Raw genomic sequence first — 21,735 nt, 5'->3', positions numbered from 1 at the left:
CGCAATATTTTTTTATTTAATTGATATTATTAATAAATTTTAATTTCATTTTTTTTCATTCCATTTTTTCCTTTTTTATGCAGAATCGAACATACTATTTTATTTAAGATGTATTTTACTTACTTTTCTATTGACTTAATTTTTTGCCAAATATATTTTATTTTTTTACTTTTATTATTAACTTTTAATTGACAACAACCTGTGGCATTTCATTTATTATGATTTGATTTTTCACTCTTACATTGCATATGTCCGTACATACATACTCTTATTAGAAATTATAAACTTTACAAAAACAACAAAGCAGAATTGCTTTACTATCTTACACACATTCTTTATTTATTTACTTTTTTTGCATTCTTTTCTTTTCGTCTGCACCAACGAATGGCCAAACTAAAGCAACACAACGACCGGCTCTAATTAATATGGAATTTCTAACAAACTTTTAACACTTTTTTCACTAATTTACTCAACACTTTTCAAGAACATTTTTACATACAATTATAAACAAACATTTAAATTACATTTTTATGCAAAAATATTTTAATATTCTTAATTTTTTACCAGATTTTTTAATTATTAAACCAACACTAATTATTAAACAACCGAACACTTGTAAAATTTCCCGAAAACTAAAAAGACAAGAGATTATTACTGTTGTTGTTGCTATTAGTTGGAAATGTGTGTATTTTTAAGTGAGAGGAAATTAGTGGGATATTATTGAAATGCGTAATGGTGTTAAATGAAGTAAATAATGAAGGTGATTGACATTTGCTTGAAAAAACTTAACTGTCAGTATGTTTGTATGCATTTTGACAGCTTTAGTGTAATTTAGCTTATATATAAAAAGTAATAAATGGTAATTAACTAAACACTTGTATAAATGCAGCTTGATGCTTTACGCCTAAAAGTTGCAAAGAATTTAGTACTTTTTTACGTAGAGGAAATGGGATATTTGGTGGGACTATGACAAAGAAGTAGGGTTCTATAAATCGACTTTCGAATAGTCAAACAATCGATTTTTTGTTCCAAAAAAGTAGTGGAAATGGGATATTTGGTGGGATTATGACAAAGAAGTAGGATTCTATAATTCAACTTTCGAATAATCATCAATCGAATTTTTTTTTTTTTGAAAAAGTCGAAAAGTCAAAGTCGACTATTATGTTCCAAAAAGTCGCTAACTCGACTAACGTCTATGAAAAAGTCGAAAAGTCGACTTTGTATATAAAAGTCGGAAAAACTCGATAAAAGTAAAAAATTAGTCGAAAATTTTAAGACAGTGGAAAAAAGTCAAAAACTCTTAAAAAGTCGAAAAATCGATAAAAGTCGAAAAAAATCGAAAAAATTCACAAAATAGCCAAAAAGTAGAAAAAAAATTAAAAAGTTGGAAGAAGTCGGAAAAAGTTGAAAAATTTGGAAAAATTCGAAAAAATTCAACTTGGAATGAATTGACATGAGATCGAATCGAAGAACCATATAATACAGTATTGCGGGTGGCCAGTTGCCCGCGGGAAGAGTTGAGTTGAGGTTAAGAAACTGATGCACGATTTTATTTCGGAATAATTTTGGTGCTATTACCGTATGACAACAGATACCCCAGATAGGAGTGAATGTGGGACTGGCGTGTTAAATGTATGTATATGATACAGAATGTAGGTACTGGTAGTGGTATGCGGATAATATCTTAGGGTCAAATTATTACGTGATTTTCATACCTTCTTCGTATTCCAATTACAATTCAAATTACATCAACTCGTTTTTCTACATAATTTCATCATATGCTTGTGACGCTTAAAAAATTAAAAAGTAAATCCACTTTAAGCATTCTCTTCGTCAAGGCGTTACAAATATGTACTACTTCTACTTTTTTGGCAGACGCATCGAATGCAAGAAAGCGTATAACGCGTAGTATGAACCTCCAGCTTTAATCTACTTTAAGCATTTTACATATCAAGGCATTCTACGCTTTTGTGCTTGTAATTTTCAGCATACAAATACATTGATTCCATTTTTTTTGACAGACACATAAAATGCAATATAGCGTAGAACGCTTAGTATGAACCTCCAGCTTTACAACTCTAGGTACTGTTGCCTCCTCAATAGAGGTCATCCCATCTGTGTTTTGTAATCAGAAGTGATGTTTTTGCACCTTGGAAGTTAAGCAACGGGGCAGCAATGTTCAGAGATTAGAGAGCTTAAGTACTTGAGCAAAGTGCATGCGTGTAAAAAGCACAATGGTGAGTCGTTACAGAACCTTACATAGTGATTGAAAAAGACCACTGTCAAATAGGCCTATCCAAAGCAAAGCACTTCGGCATTAAAAGTCAACTAGTCCCAAAATACCTTAGTTCAAAATATGTGAGATTTCAATGCGATATATCTAAATAGTATAGTAATACCATTAATATACTCATCAGCATAAAAAGTATTATAAAAAAATAATTTAGGAAAACTTATATTTAAACGTTTTTTGAGTTATGCCATTCTTGTAGTAAATGAGAGATATGTTATTATTAAAAATTCCCACAACAGCATTTCATTTGACCCACTTCTTTGTAAACATCCCACCAAATATCCCATTTCCACTACGAACGTAAAAAAAGTACCAAAATCTTTGCAACTTTTAGGCGCAATTACCAAGCTGCATTTATACAAGTGTGTAGTTAATCACCATTTATTATTTTTTATATATAAGCTAAAATATACTAAAACTGTCAAAATGCATGCAAATATATTGACAGTTAAATATTTGCACACAAATGCCCATCATCTTGTTTATTTACTGCATTTAACTCCGTTACGCATTTTAATAATCTCCCACTAATGTTTTACTCTCACTTAAAAATACACACATTTCCAACTAATAGCAACAACAACAACAGCAGCAGTAATAATCTCTTGTCTTTTTAGTTTTCGGGAAATTTTACAAGTGTTCGGTTGTTTAATAATTAGTGTTGGTTTAATAATTAAAAAATCTGGTAAAAAAATTAAGAATATTAAAATATTTTTGCATAAAACTATAATTTAAATGTTTGTTTATAATTGTATGTAAAAATGTTGTTGAAAAGTGTTGAGTAAATTAGTGAAAAAAGTGTTAGAAGTTTGTTGGAAATTTGATATAAATTAGAGCCGGTCGTTGTGTTGCTTTAGTTTGGCCATTCGTTGGTGCAGACAAAAAGAAAAGAATGCAAATAAAAAGTAAATAAATAAAGAATGCTGTGTGCAAGTGTGTAAAGAAATTCTACGCTGTTGTTTTTGTAAAGTTTATAATTTCTAATAAGAGTATGTATATCTGTATGTAATGCAAGAGCGAAAAATCAAATCTTAATAAAAGAAATGCCACAGGTTGTTGTCAATAAAAAGTGAATAATAAAGTTAATAATAATAAAAGTAAATAAATAAAATTATATTTCAAAAGAAAGAAAATAAAATAAAATCTTAAATAAAATAGTATGTTAAAGTCTGCCATAATAAAAAAAGGTCAAAAAAGTGATCCATTTAAATGTATTAATATTATTTATAAAATAGCCAAATATTTCGCAATTGTGAAAGTTTTAATAAATAAAAAATTTTCATTAGATTCAATGCCACGACTGATCGTTCAGAAATACCGATTGCGGCTAACAGGTGAGTCCTTTTTTTGATTAAATTTCACTTATATATCTTCTATATACATATGTACATACAGTACAGTGGTTGACAAAATAAAATAAACTTTTTCAAATATTTCAGATATGGTTTAAATTCTAAAATAATTAATAATTATTATTAATTTTTATTTATATACGTACATTTATTTACCAAAATTACAAAAAAAAAAAACAAGTATGAATTTATAGTCGGACATTGCCGACCATATGATAACCTACACCAGTCAGTATGTTAAAATTGTGTTTTTTTTTTTAAACAAAGCATTTAATTTGTTTTATTGTAGAATATTTTTACTTATTGTTGACAAAAAAGAGATTTTCTACAAGAGGGCTCATAGGGAAGAAGGGGTAAATATGGGCCTATCCTTATAAATTTTGGTAGATGAATTTACGTCTACTACAAAGTCATTTATGTAGATTTTAATCGTTTTATAAGTAAATTATAAGTTAATTTTGACCTTCAAGTCATTTTCTGAAGGAGAGTCTGTATGGGGGCTAGGGTCAAATGAGGCCCGATCACAATAAAAATTAGTATTGTCATTTATTGTTCTATAAAACTAATTTTTGCTGATTTTTGTTGACATTATAAAACATTTAACGTAATTATGAGCCTAAAGGCCCGATTCGGGGTGTACGGTTGTATGGGGGCTAGGAGAAATAATGGACCGATTTCAACCATTTTCAATAGCGATCGTCCTTGAACCAAAAAGAGAGTATGTGCCAAATTTCATCAAATTATCTTGAATATTGCGACCTGTGTCTGTGGACACACAGACAGACGGACGGACAGACGGGCATAGCTAAATCAACTCAGAAAGTGATTCTGAGGCGATTTGTATACTTTAAGGTGGGTCTAGGACCAATATTGTTGGGTGTTACAAACTTCAGCACAAACGCATAACACCCTCCCCACTATAGTGGTGTAGGGTATAAAAAAAACTAAGAAAACTCAACATATGGATTGAAGACCTCGTAAAACTGCTCTAGTGTAGGATAAATTTATGACAATAGAAATCGAGAAATTCTAAAAAATTACTTCTCTGATATAAAGTTCGAAATTAATACTCCTATGGTTAGTCATATGAAAAAGGAGACTGGTCTTGGCTGTAGTAGTCCTGCGAAAAAAAACCTCTTAGTTTTAGAAAGAATCGTTCTACTCGTCTACTCTTTGTCAATGATAACTCAAACTAATATGAAATAATGTCCTTTTCTTGGACGTGTAGAAATTCAGTTTAAGAGGACAATGTTATTAATTTGAGTATGTAATGATATATACAAAAGAAATTCTAAATAAGTACGAAATTATAGTCGGGCGAGGACGACCATATAATACAATACACCATTAAAAAAATGTGATTTAGTTTTCATAATAAAACATTTAAGTTGAATTGTACCTTGTACCTCAGATATACTTAAGCGGTTTATTGGTATTGCATAAACATAATTCTCAACTTAAAAAACCTATTCGACGGGTTCAGTTGTATGGGGGCTAGGTGAAAAAATAGACCGATATTAAGATCATGTGCCAAATTTCATTGAATTATATCCAAAAATACGACCTGTAGTTTGATTACAAGGTTTACAAGCCCTATTCGGGTGTTTAGTTTAGTATGGGGGCTAGGTAAAATAATGGACCGATCTTAACCATTTTCAATAGTCTTCGTCCCTCGGATGATAGAAGATCATGTACCAAATTTCAGTGAATTATCTTCAAAATTGCCACCTGTAGTTTAATAACAAGGTTTACATGGACGGACGGACGGACTTAATCGACTCAGAAAATGATTCTGAGCCGATTGGTATTAAGGTAGGTATAGATAGGACCAATATTATTGTGCGTTACAACATAAGCACAAACTCAATATATACTCTTCCCACTAAAGTGGTGTAGGGTATAAAAACCTAATTGGGTTACGTTCGTATACATATATGTGGGCATTTCACTAAGATATCTTAATTTGATTTTAAAATATTAAAAATGGTGGCTTTCAAATTTCTTGTTAAATAAATATACATTGTTTGTTGGTTAAAGGGGATCTATTAATTAAAATTGAAAGGATTTTTAGTTGTTTTTCACTCTAAGAATTTTTAGTTTTTATGCATACACGCAACTCCCTGTTTAAATGAAAATCAAAAAAGGTGGACTGGGTTCGTTCTAGTGTTCCTTAATATCGTAGTGGACATATGGTTTAAATTTATATTTTAAATATATTTTGAATAATTACTTTTTTATTTAAATGCTTTACTTTGGAGATCTGGATCCTCCATGGATCCAAGTTCATTATTGGTACATTAAGAGGACTAATATGGTTTTGTAATATGTAATTTTAAGGATTTTGGTATCTCGAAAACTATTGGAAATATGGTGACAGATGCACAATTGGAACATAAAGGTTTTCCAGAATGGTAATACCCCGAAACTTACTCAAATCAAGTTTTGGCATTAGATCTACATATTTCGTTAAATATTTGAACGATATGAATACGCTTTCACCACGAGTCAGGAAACATTGAATAACGAAAATTGAATTCCCTGAAAAGGTATTGTATTCAAGTTGATATATTTGGTTATTTCCACTTCAATAACTGAAATGATTAACACGGTGTTGATTGAAATATGAATAAATGTCAAGGCGAGTTTTTAAACATGTAGAGCATGTAAAAATAAAATAAATATATAATATGGTTTATGCGGTTGCGTTTTTGTAAATTTCTAACTAATCCTAATATGTGGATCCACTGTAGGCCCGTTAGTTCCAATGTAGACGATTTCCACTGATTTTAGGAAGCTTCGTTTGTCATATGAAAACAAAAACTCAACTCGAACTTGATACCATCGGTTTTAATAATTCTCTAATTTACCATATCAAATTATTTCTGATGGGTAATCTAAACCTGAGTGATACAAACTTTAATATAAAAATGTAATACCTGTTGCAATATAGTAGTATCTACAAGTGGCTAGAATAAAGTTTTATGAGATGTTGCTTGGCTTGGGTAGCGATTGCAACAATTTGACAATACACACGTTACTATATAATTGTACATATGTTTAAATGTTTATACATACATAAATAGTATCCCAGCAGTTTGACAAAGAGTCAATGCATCCGAAAAAGAAAGTGATTTCCATTTACGTCTAATCACCTGGTTGACTTTATATTATCTTTCGTCACGGATGAACTGGTTGCAAACGGGCCTGAAGACAATCTTCTTGTTAGTGTCCCCTTTTGTAATCACGAGAGTGGAATCTCAAAAGGCAAGCTTAAGCTTTTTCTGTCTCCTTGTAATATATGGGGTAACGATTGATTTCCTCGTATGACAAGCACATGTTTAAAAAGCAACTCACCAGAACATTCAGTGGCTATATAGGTTAAATAAGTATTTCGGGACTGACCGAACGAACTGCTGGGATATTAATATCACAAGTTCAATTAAAAACACATTTTACAGCAATGTCAATTTCTATGTAGATAATAGAAACTTACATGAAACTACCAATTAAAATTTTCGAATACCTCAATACATTTATCGGTCATTTACAATAAAAATGTCATAATCCAAAAAATAACACGTTTGGAGAATATCTTCTGTCAGAAATGCTACCGAGATGATTTGTATTTAAAATCAGCAAAATGATACCCTAGACCGGGGGTACGTTTGTGTGGGGGCTAGGCTTGGGTCGAAAAGAGGGTATGTGAAAATTTTCATAACATTTTCATAAAAATTTAAACGTCTAGCGTGCGCACAAGATTTATACACAAACAATTTCTTTTTTTTAATTTTTATTGGGCCATTTTAAATAAATCTGTTATTGTTGCGGCAATATGATCCAACTGCGGGAAATATGATCCCAAAATAATTTAAAAAATATCATATATTAAAAAACAGTATGATCAATTTATAATTGCTGTACAGTTCAGTTCTAGTTCAATTCTAGTTCAAATCTAGTTCAGTTCTAGTTCAATTCTAGTTCAAATCTAGTTCAGTTCTAGTTCAATTCTAGTTCAGTTCTTGTTCAGTTCTAGTTCAGTTCTAGTTCAGTTCTAGTTCAGTTCTAGTTCAGTTCTAGTTCAGTTCTAGTTCAGTTCTAGTTCAGTTCTAGTTCAGTTCTAGTTCAGTTCTAGTTCAGTTCTAGTTCAGTTTTAGTTCAGTTCCAGTTCAGTTCTAGTTCAGTTCTAGTTCAGTTCTAGTTCAGTTCTAGTTCAGTTCTAGTTCAGTTCTAGTTCAGTTCTAGTTCAGTTCTAGTTCAGTTCTAGTTCAGTTCTAGTTCAGTTCTAGTTCAGTTCTAGTTCAGTTCTAGTTCAGTTCAAGTTCAGTTCAAGTTCAGTTCTAGTTCAGTTCTAGTTCAGTTCTAGTTTAGTTCAGTTCTAGTTCAGTTCTAGTTTAGTTCAGTTCTAGTTCAGTTCTAGTTCAGTTCGAGTTCAGTTCTAGTTCAGTTCTAGTTCAGTTCTAGTTCAGTTCTAGTTCAGTTCTAGTTCAGTTCGAGTTCAGTTCTAGTTCAGTTCTAGTTCAGTTCTAGTTCAGTTCTAGTTCAGTTCTAGTTCAGTTCTAGTTCAGTTCTAGTTCAGTTCTACTTCGCCTCTAGTTCTATTCTCGTTTAGTTTTAATTGTGTTATACTGTTCTATTTCAATTCTAGTTATGTTGTTATTATGTTCTATTTTAATTCTAGTTATGTTCTAGTTCTGTTATAGTTTCTTACTAGTTTTGTACTAGTTATTTTCAAGTTTTAATCACATATCGGGCTCATTTTCGAAATTTTTTTTGCGCTGACAACTTATAAGTATATCACTTTTAGATTACCAAAATTAGTAAAAAAGACTTTATTTATTAATCATACAAAAATCTTTCAAATGCTAAATGGACTCACTTTTAAAATAACAGGTACTAAGATTTGTAGTATACTGTTTCACTCTGGCATCTTTGTTTTTAAAAAACAATATCTACCACTTCACCACTTTCATAGAGAGTGGGGAATTATTAAGCGACACAGAGTAAATCGACATCGAACTGTTTATTTTTTGTTGAGATAACTCGGTGTAAAAAAAGAGACAGAAATGGCTATAAAGTTATATCTATCTCTTTCAAACAATCATTTACCTGACTGTAAACAAAACATATGTTTTGTGTATGTTTGTATGAATGTGTATTATTTCTATTTTTGCCACCCCAACAAAGAGTGCATTAAGTAAGAGATTATCAGTTTAGTTCATGAACTCTTTAAGTGAATTTGTAAGAAAGAACGAAGGAGAAACATTTTAGTTTGTTTTAATAAAAAAATAAACAATAAGTTTAATTGTACCTTAAATAAATGTAAGTGTGTCTTAATTCATTGTGTAATTCAATAATTATAAATTTTAATTAAATGCAAATTATAATTAAATAAATTAGTGAATGATTGAGCAAATGTTGAGATACTCATAATGTTTGATATCTTCTATTATGATTTTGTTACACGTAAATAATGAAATCATACACCCAATTGTTGAGCCAATATATAACAACAACGGCGTGTTATTGAATTAAATTGTCATTAAATAAGGAAATAAATTGCTCTAAATATGTTTTTGTTTATACAATTTAATCTTTCTTTGCCGGACAATGTGAACAAAAGAAAGCAATTTGTTTAACAAACATACATAATTGTAAGTCTCTTTCCCTTGCATTAAGTAAATGGCGAACAGCTGATAAACAGCTGGTAGCATTGATTGAGTTCGTCATTGTGTTTATTTATTATTATTTGTGTTATCTACAGAGATGGTAAATAGTACGGTATTTAGTATATTTTCAAAATTCAAAAAAAAGTTTTAAAGAAATAAACCGCTCTTTTTTCTTATTAAAGTGTACCACCTATCACTTAGATTAAAATAACTTAATATTAAAAAATATCAACTAACTATCTCTGTACACACTAACCCAATCTTCAATAGTACGTGTTAGTTTATTATTATTGTGATATAAATAAAAAAGTAAACAAGAAACCTGTTTTTAAAACAAAACTTTTGTTATTGTCCCTGCAGACTTAACACTGTTGTCAATCTTCTCAAAACAAAAAATCTTACCATTTGGCGTTTTTTGAGATCTAATTAGCACTTTGATCATAATTACACATACAAACTTGATATTTTGCAAAAATGTTTAAATATTTATGATTTCTATCAACTAGACAGAACATGTAGTCAGTCTGCTTTATTATCAAAAGATTTGTTTAATCATTTTTCGCACTTTGAAATATTAATTAGAACAAGTTGCTGCAGTAAAGTTGTTCAGAGTAAATGAACACTTGTTGTGTTCTAGTTTAGTTCTAGTTCAGTTCAAGTGCAGTTCCAGTGCAGTTCCAGTACAGTTCAGGTCGAGTTCAGTTCTAGTTCAGTTCTAGTTCAGTTCTAGTTCAGTTCTAGTTCAGTTCTAGTTCAGTTCTAGTTCAGTTCTAGTTCAGTTCTAGTTCAGTTCTAGTTCAGTTTTAGTTCAGTTCTAGTTCAGTTCTAGTTCAGTTCTAGTTCAGTTCTAGTTCAGTTCTAGTTCAGTTCTAGTTCAGTTCTAGTTCAGTTCTAGTTCAGTTCTATCAGAAATATTGGTAGCACTACCCTGCTAAAAGTATACCAATCGGCTCTGAATGACTTTCTGAGGGGATTTAGCCTAGTGTTCAATTTTTAAAATATGTTTATGTAATTTAGCACATTAGCAAAAAAGGTCCACAGGACTTTTGGGAATATGATTACGTTGAATGTTTTTATGTCAACAAGAAGTGAAGAATGACTATAAAGTTCTGCAGAAAGTATTTTAGTTTAGAAATTGCTGTTCAACAACCAAAGCAGCCGTTCTGTTTTAACCTTTTCTAGAACTCATTCCCAAGAAATTTTTAATTATGTAATAGTTTCTATATTTTTTAAAAATTGTTTAAATTTTATTTGAACTTAAAATTTAAAACTTAGCATTAAAAAGCTTAAATTAAAAACTTGATCAGTAAATGAATCTATAACTTCTCTCCTTTATGAGAATATAAAACCCAATAAACGGATTTCTTAGTTAGTCTTAAAATATATATTTCTGTCTAATTCACTAAAACATTAAAACGAAATTTATGTAGAATTTCTGCAGTCTACATCTTGGCTACATGTCCAGCAAAATATACGACCGATTTACTGCGTATGGCAAAAATAAACGGATGATCGGCATGGAAAGTGGGCTCATCAAAAACGGCGCTCAATGTTGTTAGAGTGGCAACTGAAATTGTAAAACAAAATTAATAAATTAAAATGCCGGGTCTGCATTTAGGGGTCCAACAATTCTTTAGGCTTTAAAGGGAGCCCTTATAGTATTGAGTTTTACAAATATCATAATCTTACATGTAGCAGCAGCTGCCTCGGATCCAGCTTCATTAACATCTAAAAATGCTTTATGCTTGACTTCCGATATACCTTGGAACTGTGACGTAGAGAAAATTCCCTTAAAATTAGCATCGGGTGTAAATGTTGTTGTTAAGCCCATCTGAATTAATTGAACAATTATCATTTAATTCATATTTGTACAATTCACAATCGGTGTCGTATGGTTGTATAGTAGTATGTGGTAATTATTTTATTATTTATTTCATATGATATACAATGCTACGACATCGATTGTGAATTGACCAATTGTAAACTTTATTTAGTGTCTTACCTTCTCTAAAGGTTCTTTCAAATTAATATCAAATTCTATTCTAAATTTCGGCACATAAACATCTACCTTTCTAAACGACATCTTTGCAGTAATCTCATTCAAATCCATACCTCTTAGTTTTAATTCTAAATCTTCCAAACCCTCTATATCGTTTGGCAATATGAACAACATTGAAATGTCACTATTTTCATAAGGCATTTCTAAAGCTGAGGCTTTCAATTCCGGCAGATCGGCATATCTATAATAGTCTTCATTGTACATCATTTCAGCTTCCATGCTATCGTTTAAGTTCACATGAAATATAGATGTCGAAGTACTGGACACACTAAAGGGATTTAACCATTTGGCTTTGTAGTAAATGGCATTAACTATAACAGCATTAGTGTCCTGATTAACGGCATTCGTATCTAAAACATCTTTTATTTTATTTTCCGTATGCTGTTCTATCCATTGGTTGATTTTTTCCACAGCCTTGGTATTATCACTAAAATTTATGGCCTCAGCTTGGGTATGAAAATATTCTTGGGCCATTTTTTGAAATTCTTTATCAACTTTAAGTTGTTCATTAACATACAAACGATTGGCTATTTGCAGTTCTGGTCTTTCTTCTACCACACTTTCAGCTTTAAGGGCAGTTTTTAAAAATTCTCTAAATTCTTTGGCCACTTGCAACTTATCTCCCTCCCCTAATCTCAAAACCTCTCGCAATTCTTTAGCAGTTTCACCTTCAGCACCAATAAATGCTAAAGCCATACAAGTCTGTATAGAAGCTGGAGAATAGACTATATTTTCTGCAGATTTTCCCTTAACTAAAGCACTAAATAAATCGGCTGCAAATAGATTATGATTATGTGAGAGTTCTTGACTAGGTGCCATGGTCGTTGTTGTTGTTGCCAAGACTATATCCTCCTTAGGATTATTTTCAAAAATAAGAGAAAATAACTCAAATAAATTATCATTTTCAGACTCTGAAGCAGGTTCCAAGGTTATTGGAGTATTCTCCATATTCTCCGATAATTTATCCTCAATTGTAACGGCCGATTGTTTATGCTTGGATGATTCTTGACTATATGTAGTAGTAGACGAATCCAGAAATTTATCCCCAATTATAAGAGAAAATAAATCGGTTGTAGATATATTATTACTAAGGGATTCTTCTATTGGTGCAGTGGTAGTAAAATTCTCCACCGATTTGTTTTCAATTATAACGGTAGATTGTCCATGCTTTAAGGAATTTTGACTAGGATCAGTGGGCTTTTCCCTTACTATAAGGGAAAATATATCAGTTGCAGATATGTTGTGTTTTGGGAACTCTTGAACAGGTGCATTAGTAACTGGAGAATCGGTAGTATTACCTTCAATAGTTAAGGGAAATAAATTAGTGTCAAATATACTCTTCTTTGGCGATTCCTTCGTAGAAGTAATGGTAGCCGCTGTAGTGAAGTTTTTGAGGTATAAAAGTGTAATTCCTAAAAGAAGAACTGGAAAAGAGATTTAAATTAAAAACAAAAATTTGATGATCAAAGTTTTCATTAGTAAACTTTGTAGATGAAAGTTTTCTTTATTAAACCTTGTCTAACTAAGTTTTCTTTAGTAAACTTTGTCAAGCCTAGTTTTCTTTACTAAACTTCGTCATGTAAAATTTTCTTTAGGAAATTTTCTTTAGTGAACTAGTTTTCGTTAGAAAACTTTGTCGATCAAAGTTTTCTTGAGTAAACTTTGTCGATCAAAGTTTTCATTAGTAAACTTTGTTGATCAAAGTTTTCTTTAGTAAACTTTGTCGATCACTGTTTTCTTTAGTAAACTTTGTCGATCAATGTTTTCTTTAGTAAACTTTGTCGATCAAAGTTTTCTTTAGTAAACTTTGTCGATCAAAGTTTTCTTTAGTAAACTTTGTCGATCATAGTTTTCTTTAGTAAACTTTGTCGATCAAAGTTTTCTTTAGTAAACTTTGTCGATCAAGGTTTTCTTTAGTAAACTTTGTCGATCAAAGTTTTCTTTAGTAAACTTTGTCGATCAAAGTTTTCTTTAGTAGATCAAAGTTTTCTTTAGTAAAGAAAAAGTTTTCTATAGTAAACTTTGTCGATCAAAGTTTTTTTTAGTTAACTCTTTCGATCAGAGTTTTCTTTAGTAAACTTTGTCGATCAAGGTTTTCTTTAGCAAACTTTGTCGATCAAGGTTTTCTTTTGCAAACTTTATCAATAACAGCCTTCTTTAGCAAACTTTGTCGATCAAAGCTTTCTTAAGCAAACTTTGTCGATTAAACTTTGATCATCAATTAAAGTTTTCTTTAGTAAACTTCGTCGATCAAAGTTTTCTTTCGTAAACTTTTTTTATCAGAGGTTTCTTTAGTAAACTTTGTCGATCAAAGTTTTCTTTTGTTAACTTTGTCAATCAAAGTTTTCTTTAGTAAACTTTGTCGATCAACGTTTTGTTTTGTAAACATTTTCTTTAGCAAACTTTTCTGATCAAAGTTTTCTTTAGCAAACTTTGTCCATCAACATTTTCTTTAGTAAACTTTGTCGATCAAATGTTTCTTTAGTAAACTTTGTCGATCAAAGTTTTCTTTGGCAAATTTTATGGATAACAGTTTTCTTTAGCAAACTTTGGCGATCAACGTTTTCTTTAGTAAACTTTGTCGATCAAAGTTTCTTTTATCAAAATTTGTTGATCAAAGTTTTCTTTTGTAAACTTTGTCAATCAACGTTTTCTTAGTAAACTTTGTTGATCAAAGTTTTCTTTAGTATACTTTGTCGATAACAGTTTTCTTTAATAAACTTTGTCGATCAAATTTTTCTTTAAGAAACTACATCGATCAAATTTTTTTAGTAAACTTTTTCGATCAAAGTTATCTTTAATTTTCTTTAGTAATCTCTGCTGATCAAAGTTTTCTTTAGTAAACTTTTTAAACCTTTTATAACAACGTTAATTTGATCACACTTTTCTATTTAAATATCCTTTAATTTAATTAAAATTTTCAAATGTATTTGCTATAATAAATCCATTGCATTTTTTCTTATGGTTTAACCGCGAATATGTTAATCATTTAATATATTCGCTTTCTCATTGTTCTCTTGAACTAAAAACTCATCTTAAAAAAAAGAAAACAAAAATTTATTTTCAAGTAATCTCACCTGTATTTATAAGTGACGTCATAGCTGCTTCAAATTGAACGTGAAATTTTTAACGTACTTTCTGTACCGGTTTAATTAGGGATTTTTATTTTAATTTTTTTTTCTTATTAAATGTAAGATCTACTTATTTGAGTTTTTTGTTTTTGTTTATTTAATTTAATTTTTCGTTAAACTTTTGTTTAAGTCACTTCTGTGTTTACTTGTTGGTTGCATAAATATAACTAATTTTTTATCTTACAGAACATAGATTTTTATATAAAATATTTGCTTTAAAAAATATTTATCACATTTATTCTCAGAATTCTATAAACATGGGTTTTATAGTTTTGATTTCTTTCTTTTTGTCTTATTTTTGTATTTTCCTTGACATTTCCTTTAAAGAAGTATGAAGTGGAAAAAGTTTTTTTTTTTTTTTGCATAAATTATGTCTACTCTTTGATAGACGTTTACGTTTGTATTAATGTAAACGATTGGTGAGTCCTATGCCTTAAGAAGATCTAAAGGAATTACCCAGCAAACAAAGAAATATTAATTAACCAAAGACTCTAGTTAACTTACGGCGCCAAGTCTTAGCGTAATCTATATATATAAAAGAGTAGCGTTACTGACTGACTGATTCATCATCGCACAGCCCAAACGGCTGAACCTAGAATCATGAAATTTTGACAGTTGATGTGTTTTTGGTTGTGTAGATCCACTAAGGTGGGATTTTTGGAAATTTGCACATTTACGGGTAAAAAGGGGAAAAAACGGGTAAAAAAGGTTTTCTTAAATATCTTACATAATATTAGTGATACAAGAAAAATTTTAAATGCACCTGTATCTACTCTTAAAATGAGCAGATGGGTGTCTGGTACTTTTTTGAAATTCGTACTTTTAAGGGGTAAAAATGTGTAACAAAGGTGATTTTGGTACCTTTTTCAGCCCTTTATAACTTTTAAACTAATTAACATAATCAAATTTTTCTAAATATTTTGGATACATCTCTCAAAATTATGAGACACCTGTTTCGTACTTTTTTAAAATTCAGTCCTTTTTGGGTGTAAAAGGGACAAACCTGTATTTATGGTATTTTTTTAGCATATTAAGAAAACTTTTTCGGTTTATTGAATTATTCATATTAAATTACGGACTAACTCTGTAATATTTATTGAAATAAAATTTTTGCTATTTCACTGGGTAAAAAAGTACCAAAAAGGGGAAAAACGGGAAATTTAATTTTAATCAAACTCATTGAGCCAACTTTAAAATTTAAAAAAGTGGTTTATTTACTCACACAAAATAAGCTATTGGTAAATTATTTTGGAATTCGAGTAATAAGGCCTATATAGGACCAAATTCGAGTAAATTGTTTGGTACCTTTTTTAAGGCACAATTTTTCTGGAATAAATGAATGCAGATTTGAATCGTTTGAGTTTTATCTGTGATATATATGTAGATTTAAATACGGAATGTACTAATTTTTATTAGTACTTGCCACTTAGGTAAACTTTTTTCCACTTTTGGTACTTTTTCTTCCTTCAAATGATACTCTATGTATGTTCTTTAATATGAACTGAAAACACATGATTAGTAAACATACACGGTCCTCATTGAATAAGATCCTTTAAGAGACAACTTTTTAGTACTTTTTATCTCATAAATTGTACTTTTTTAATTTTCTAAAATATTCAACGTAGGAACATTAATTTTAACATACATGGTCTTGACTGAATAATATTCTGGAAGTGGGAACTATTTGGTACTTTTCTATTATTTAAATAGATTCTTTATAATGGTTAACCGGAACACACGGTCCTTATTAAATGAGAATTTATTGAAAGAGATCTTTGTACTTTTTCGTTTTTCCGATAGTACTTTTTGATATTTTTTACGATATTGAACATAGTTAGGGTAGCGAAGCACCCTGGGTATGCTAGTATGTCAGATAAACAAGAATTCATCAAAAAAACTTTTATTGAAGATCTTAAAATAGTCTTTATATGTAGTAATTCTTCCATTAAAAGGCTCTAGGTTTTCAGAAACCTATTTCTCCATTTACATGTTTAACATGGTTTACAGTTCCTGGTTTGTATAAATTATTATAAATGACTTTATCTATAAATAGACTACGTACTTCTTTTCTATATTCTTATCCTTTTAGTAACGCTTTATTAATTTTAATTGATATGCAGAACATGAGCTTTAAGCTAAATTTACTTCTTGCAAACTGTTATAGAATTCAAATAGGTGTACACAGTAAGCTTCGCTATCCTCAATATAATGGATTTAAAATAATTATTGTAAATTCTTAACCAGGCAAAAATATATATTAATATGTATCTGAAGTCAGAGGTTTTCTGGAAAAACTTCTTCGAAATTAAGTATTTGTCTTGAAAACTTTATAGAATAATTTCTTTAAAAAATGCTGTTAACCCGATTTCTCTATCAAATTTTCCTCAAATATGATCAAGATCAAGATTTTATCTAAAAACTTTGACGATCAAGATTTTGTTTAAAAAATAAATTTGAAATTAAAATTTTCTCCAAAAACTATGTTAAGATCAATGTTGTATTTAGAAAAGATATCAAATATTTGTCTAGATCGATCGTAGATCAATGTTTTCTTTACTAAACTTTGTCGATCAAAGTTTTCATATGAAAACTTTGTCGAATAAAATTTTCGTTTGCAGGTTTGTCGATCAAAGTTCTCTTTAGCAGATTTGTCGATCAATAGTGGCCTCTGGTAGGTTAGTGTTCTAGTCTGATAGACCGGAGGGGGTTAAGGAGCGGTGTATTTCTTCGGTTTTGATGTATATATGTACATCCATCTTTCAAACTAACTAACTAACTAACTAACTAACTAACTAACTAACATGTCGATCAATATTCTCTTTAGTAAGCTTTGTAGATCAAAGTGTTCTTTAGCAATCTTTGCCGATCAATGTTTTCTTTAGTAAACTTTGTCGATCAAAGTTTTCTTTAGCAGACCTTGTAGATCAATGTTTTCTTTGGAAAACTTTGTCGATAAAAGTTTTCTATAGTATGTTTATTTTCATTAGTAAACTTTGTCGATCAGCTTTGCAAATCAAAGTTTTCTGTCGATCGAAGTTTTCTTTAGTAAACTTTGTCGATCAAAGTTTTCGTTAGTAAATTTTCTTGTTTAAAGTTTTCTTTAGTAAACTTTGTTGTTGAAAGTTTTCTTTAGTAAACTTGGTTGACCAATGTTTTCTTTAGAAAACTTTGTCGATCAAAGTTCTCTTTAGCTGACTTTATCATTCACTTCGTCGATCAAAGTTTTTTTTTAGTAGACGTTTTCGATCAAAGTTATCTTTAGTAAACTTTGCCGATCAAAGTTATCTTTAGTAAACTTTGCCGATCAAAGTTTTCTTTAGTAAACTTTGTCCATCAAAGTTTTCTTTAGTAAACTTTGTCGCTCAAAGTTTTCTTTAGTAAACTTTGCCGATCAAAGTTTTCTTTAGTAAACTTTAGTCGATCAAAGTTTTCTTTAGTAAACTTTGTGCATCAATGTTTTCTTTAGTAAACTTTGTCGATCAAAGTTTTCTTTAGCTGACTTTGCCATTCGCTTTGTCGATCAAAGTTTTCTTAAGCAGACGTTGCCGATTAACGTTTTCTTTAGTAAACTTTGTCGTGCAAAGTTTTCTTGATTAAAATTTGTCGATCAAAGTTTTCTTAAGTAAACTTTGTCAATCAATGTTTTGTTTAGAAATCTTTGTCGTTCAAAGTTTTCTTTAGTAAACTTTGTTCATTAAAATTTATCGATCAATGTTTTCTTAAGTAAACTTTGTCAATCAAAGTTTCCTTTAATAAACTTTGTCGATCAAAGTTTCCTTTAGTAAACTTTGTCGTTCAAAGTTTTCTTTATTAAACTTTGTTATTCAAAAAGTTTTTTAGTAAATTTTGTCGATCAAAGTTCTCTGTAGCAAATTTTGTCGATCAAATGTTTCTTTACCAAACTTTGTTGATAAAAGTTTTATTTAGTAAATTTTGTTGATCAAAGTTCTGTTTAATAAACTTTGTCTATCAAAGTTTTCTTTAGTAAACTTTATTGATCTATGTTTTCATTACTAAACTTTGTTGATCATAGTTTTCTTTAGTAAAGTTTGTCATGATATAGGTTTTCTGTAGAAAATTTTCCTGATTAAATCGTTTTCTATAAAAGATTATCAAGATCAGGGCTTTCTCTAGAAATATTGCAAATATTAAAACTTTAGAAAATTTTCTATTATTTTGTTTTTTTTATAGAAAATTTACAAAATTTTTTTCATTAAAACTTTTATTATTCGCTTTGAAAAATAATTATGATTTAATAAAATACAAAATATATATTCAAGTTTAAATCTTAGCCAAATGACCAGCAAAGTACACAGCAGTTTTACTGCGAATTCCGAAAATGAAAGGATGATCGGCTAAGAATGAATGAGCCCTTCGACAATGTACACCTATTAGAGAAATTTTTATAAAAAAAAGTTTCTTTTTAAAATAACTATTTAAAATCAAATACCTGAAGCGGCCGAGGATTCTGCACCAGTTTCATCAATTTCAAAAACAGATTTTTGTTTAACAGCAGAAATAAACTGATTCGCAGAAGAGTCGAAAATGCCACCAAATTCAGCTTTATCGGAAAATATGTTGGATAAGCCAATCTTAGGAAATATAAAATAAAGAATTAATAAAATGTGATAAAATTTGAAAAAGAAAAACACTTACTTTTTCTAAAGTTTCACGTAAATCCTGTTCTTGTTCTAGGCGGAATTTTGGTATATAGGCACATACATCCTTAATGGCCAATCTCGAGGGTATATAGTTAAATTCTAAACTTTTAAGTTTTTTCTCTAATTCAGCTAAACCTTCAATGTCATCGGGTAATATAATAATGAAAGCCATATCAGTATTATTGAAAGGTAATTCCAAAGCCTGTGCCCTTAAGTCTCTCAATTGAGCATAACTGAACTTGCCTCTGATATGCATCAAGTCTACTTTAGTTTTTTCTTTTAAATTTAGCCTGAAATCGGCTGCTTTAGTGTCTTCCTTGTTGAAAGCATATTTCCATTTACCCTTGAAATAAAGGCCATTAACCAATAGGATATTGGTAAGAGGATCGAGGTCATTATCATGCAACACATGTTTAACTTTATCATTAGTTTGTTGCTCGATCGCTTTATTTATTTTATCTATAGTCAATTTATTTTCAGCAAAATTAACATTTTCCACAAGACTTTCGAAATTTTCCTTAAGAATTCTATTAAATTCTGGTGAAATTTTAAGCTTATCGGGTATGTATATACGATTAGCCAGAAAAAATTGTGTATCATCAGTTTTCGTATTGCTATTAGATGGTAGGAGAGTTTTTAGAAATTCACCAAAATTTTGTGCCACATGATTTGTATCTACTGGCTCTAGTCTGAGTATATTGCGTAGATCCTCAGCTGTTTTACCTTTAGAACCGGCAAATATTGATGTCAAAGCTGTTTCTGCTGCTAGCGGAGAAAATAAAATATTTTCGGATGATTTGGATTCAACTAATGTATGAAATAGATCGGCAGCCAATAGATTATGATTTCCCGGTTCTGGAAAGGGAAGATTTTTTTCGCTCTGCACGAGGCTTAAACAAATAATTGCTGCTAGAAATAAAGCTAAAAAGAAGAATATTAGGTTTTGAGGAATTTAACTAGACTACGCAAAAGAAAATTTATCTTACCAATATTTTTAAGCGGCGTTAACATGCTTGATGTCTCTATTTAACTGAAGATTATTCAATTGGGTCGTCACTACAGTTGCACAAATAGTACTGACAGAATTGAAACTCTTATCCTGATATTTATATAGAATTTTTTGTATTAAAAGAACAACTATTTTCAACTATCTAGATATATAAAGTTTCCTTTGGGCAATTAACTCCTATCGGCTTTAACAAGTGAATAGCCAATACAGAAATTGAGTGAATTTAAAAAAAAAATTGCTTAGAGTTTTCATTTCAGTTGATCTTAATCTCAAAATCTGCCGTCATAACAATCCCAGCAAAAACTAGGTAACAACTTTTAATTGTAATTACTTTCCAAACAACATACATTTGAATGACAACCACATATCGTCTGGATGCCATAGCAGTAGTAACTGAGGTCTTACTAATAATGTATTACATTACACAAAGTAATTAATTACGTGGCGAATTTCAATTATTGGGAAATAGCCAATTGTAATTACTTCTTGTAAATGTTTCAATTACAAGTACTTGTAATATGTAAATGGCCAATAACAATTTAATATTACTTATAATTGTAATAAAAGTTTGGTTAATTACAATTACTTGTAATTGGTTAAATAAATTTACAATTACAAGTAATTGTTATAAAATAATTTTCAATTACAATTATAAGTAATTGTAAATTACTTACAATTAATTGTAATAAAAGTTTGGTTAATTGCAATTTCTTGTAATTGGTTAAAGAAATTTGCAATTACAAGTAATTGTTATTAGAGAATTTTCAATTACAATTATAAGTAATTGTAAATGTAATTGGGTAAATTTCAATTCAATCAGAAGTGATTAAAATTTATAAAACTTCAATTACAATAACAAATAATAGTAATTTGCAAAACTTCAGTTACAATTAAAAGTAATTGAAATTGCTTAATCTACAATTACAATTAATTCAAATGTAATTGTCTATTTACTATCTATCTATCTATCTATCTATCTATCTATCTATCTATCTATCTATCTATCTATCTATCTATCTATCTATCTATCTATCTATCTATCTATCTATCTATCTATCTATCTATCTATCTATCTATCTATCTATCTATCTATCTATCTATCTATCTATCTATCTATCTATCTATCTATCTATCTATCTATCTATCTATCTATCTATCTATCTATCTATCTATCTATCTATCTATCTATCTATCTATCTATCTATCTATCTATCTATCTATCTATCTATCTATCTATCTATCTATCTATCTATCTGTCTATCTATCTATCTATCTATCTATCTATCTATCTATCTATCTATCTATCTATCTATCTATCTATCTATCTATCTATCTATCTATCTATCTATCTATCTATCTATCTATCTATCTAAAGCTTCCCTAAAACTAGTTTCAAGGTTGACAAATTCCAACCAAAATCATTGATTAAAGAACTAGTTCCAGAACTATTCCAAAGAATGAGTGCCGTCTTCATAAAGCTTCCTCACAACCAATTCCGATGGTGACAATTTCGTACAAAAATCATGGTCTCAGCTCCAAAGAAGAACGGGTACAGGTTATATTC

At 29.7% G+C, this 21,735-nt stretch overlaps 3 protein-coding genes across 7 annotated transcripts in view; 1 reads left to right on the top strand and 2 right to left on the bottom strand.

Annotated features, from left to right (window-relative positions):
- The first annotated feature begins 2,976 nt into the window (after nt 1-2,976).
- LOC111684417 (antichymotrypsin-2-like) overlaps nt 2,977-21,735 on the top strand; it is an 81,588-nt gene continuing 62,829 nt past the window's right edge. For 2 of the 5 annotated variants that reach the window (XM_023446582.2, XM_023446578.2), the window contains exon 1: nt 2,978-3,627. In XM_023446582.2, the coding sequence (XP_023302350.2) occupies nt 3,453-3,627 (175 nt within the window). In that variant the 5' untranslated portion in view covers nt 2,978-3,452. Of the gene's footprint in view, nt 3,628-21,735 lie in introns of all 5 variants that reach the window. The other 3 variants (XM_023446576.2, XM_046954790.1, XM_023446583.2) reach the window with 3 other exon arrangements.
- On the bottom strand, nt 10,537-14,672 carry LOC111684413 (serine protease inhibitor 42Dd-like). Its single transcript, XM_046954789.1, has 4 exons — nt 14,448-14,672; nt 11,314-12,794; nt 11,001-11,142; nt 10,537-10,878 (listed from the first exon to the last, which is right to left on the bottom strand). The coding sequence occupies exons 1-4, from the start codon at nt 14,467-14,469 to the stop codon at nt 10,754-10,756; spliced, it is 1,770 nt and encodes a 589-aa protein (XP_046810745.1). The 5' UTR covers nt 14,470-14,672; the 3' UTR covers nt 10,537-10,753.
- LOC124420745 (serine protease inhibitor 42Dd-like) lies at nt 18,686-20,307 on the bottom strand. Its single transcript, XM_046954792.1, has 4 exons — nt 20,149-20,307; nt 19,158-20,083; nt 18,952-19,093; nt 18,686-18,889 (listed from the first exon to the last, which is right to left on the bottom strand). Exons 1-4 carry the CDS (start codon nt 20,171-20,173, stop codon nt 18,783-18,785), a joined length of 1,200 nt encoding a protein of 399 aa, XP_046810748.1. The 5' UTR covers nt 20,174-20,307; the 3' UTR covers nt 18,686-18,782.

This window comes from Lucilia cuprina, chromosome 6 (genome assembly GCF_022045245.1).
Source record: "Lucilia cuprina isolate Lc7/37 chromosome 6, ASM2204524v1, whole genome shotgun sequence".
Classification (NCBI taxonomy): domain Eukaryota; kingdom Metazoa; phylum Arthropoda; class Insecta; order Diptera; family Calliphoridae; genus Lucilia; species Lucilia cuprina.
The sequence above is the reverse complement of the archived record's forward strand: the minus strand, read 5'-3'. Positions and strand labels throughout refer to the sequence as shown.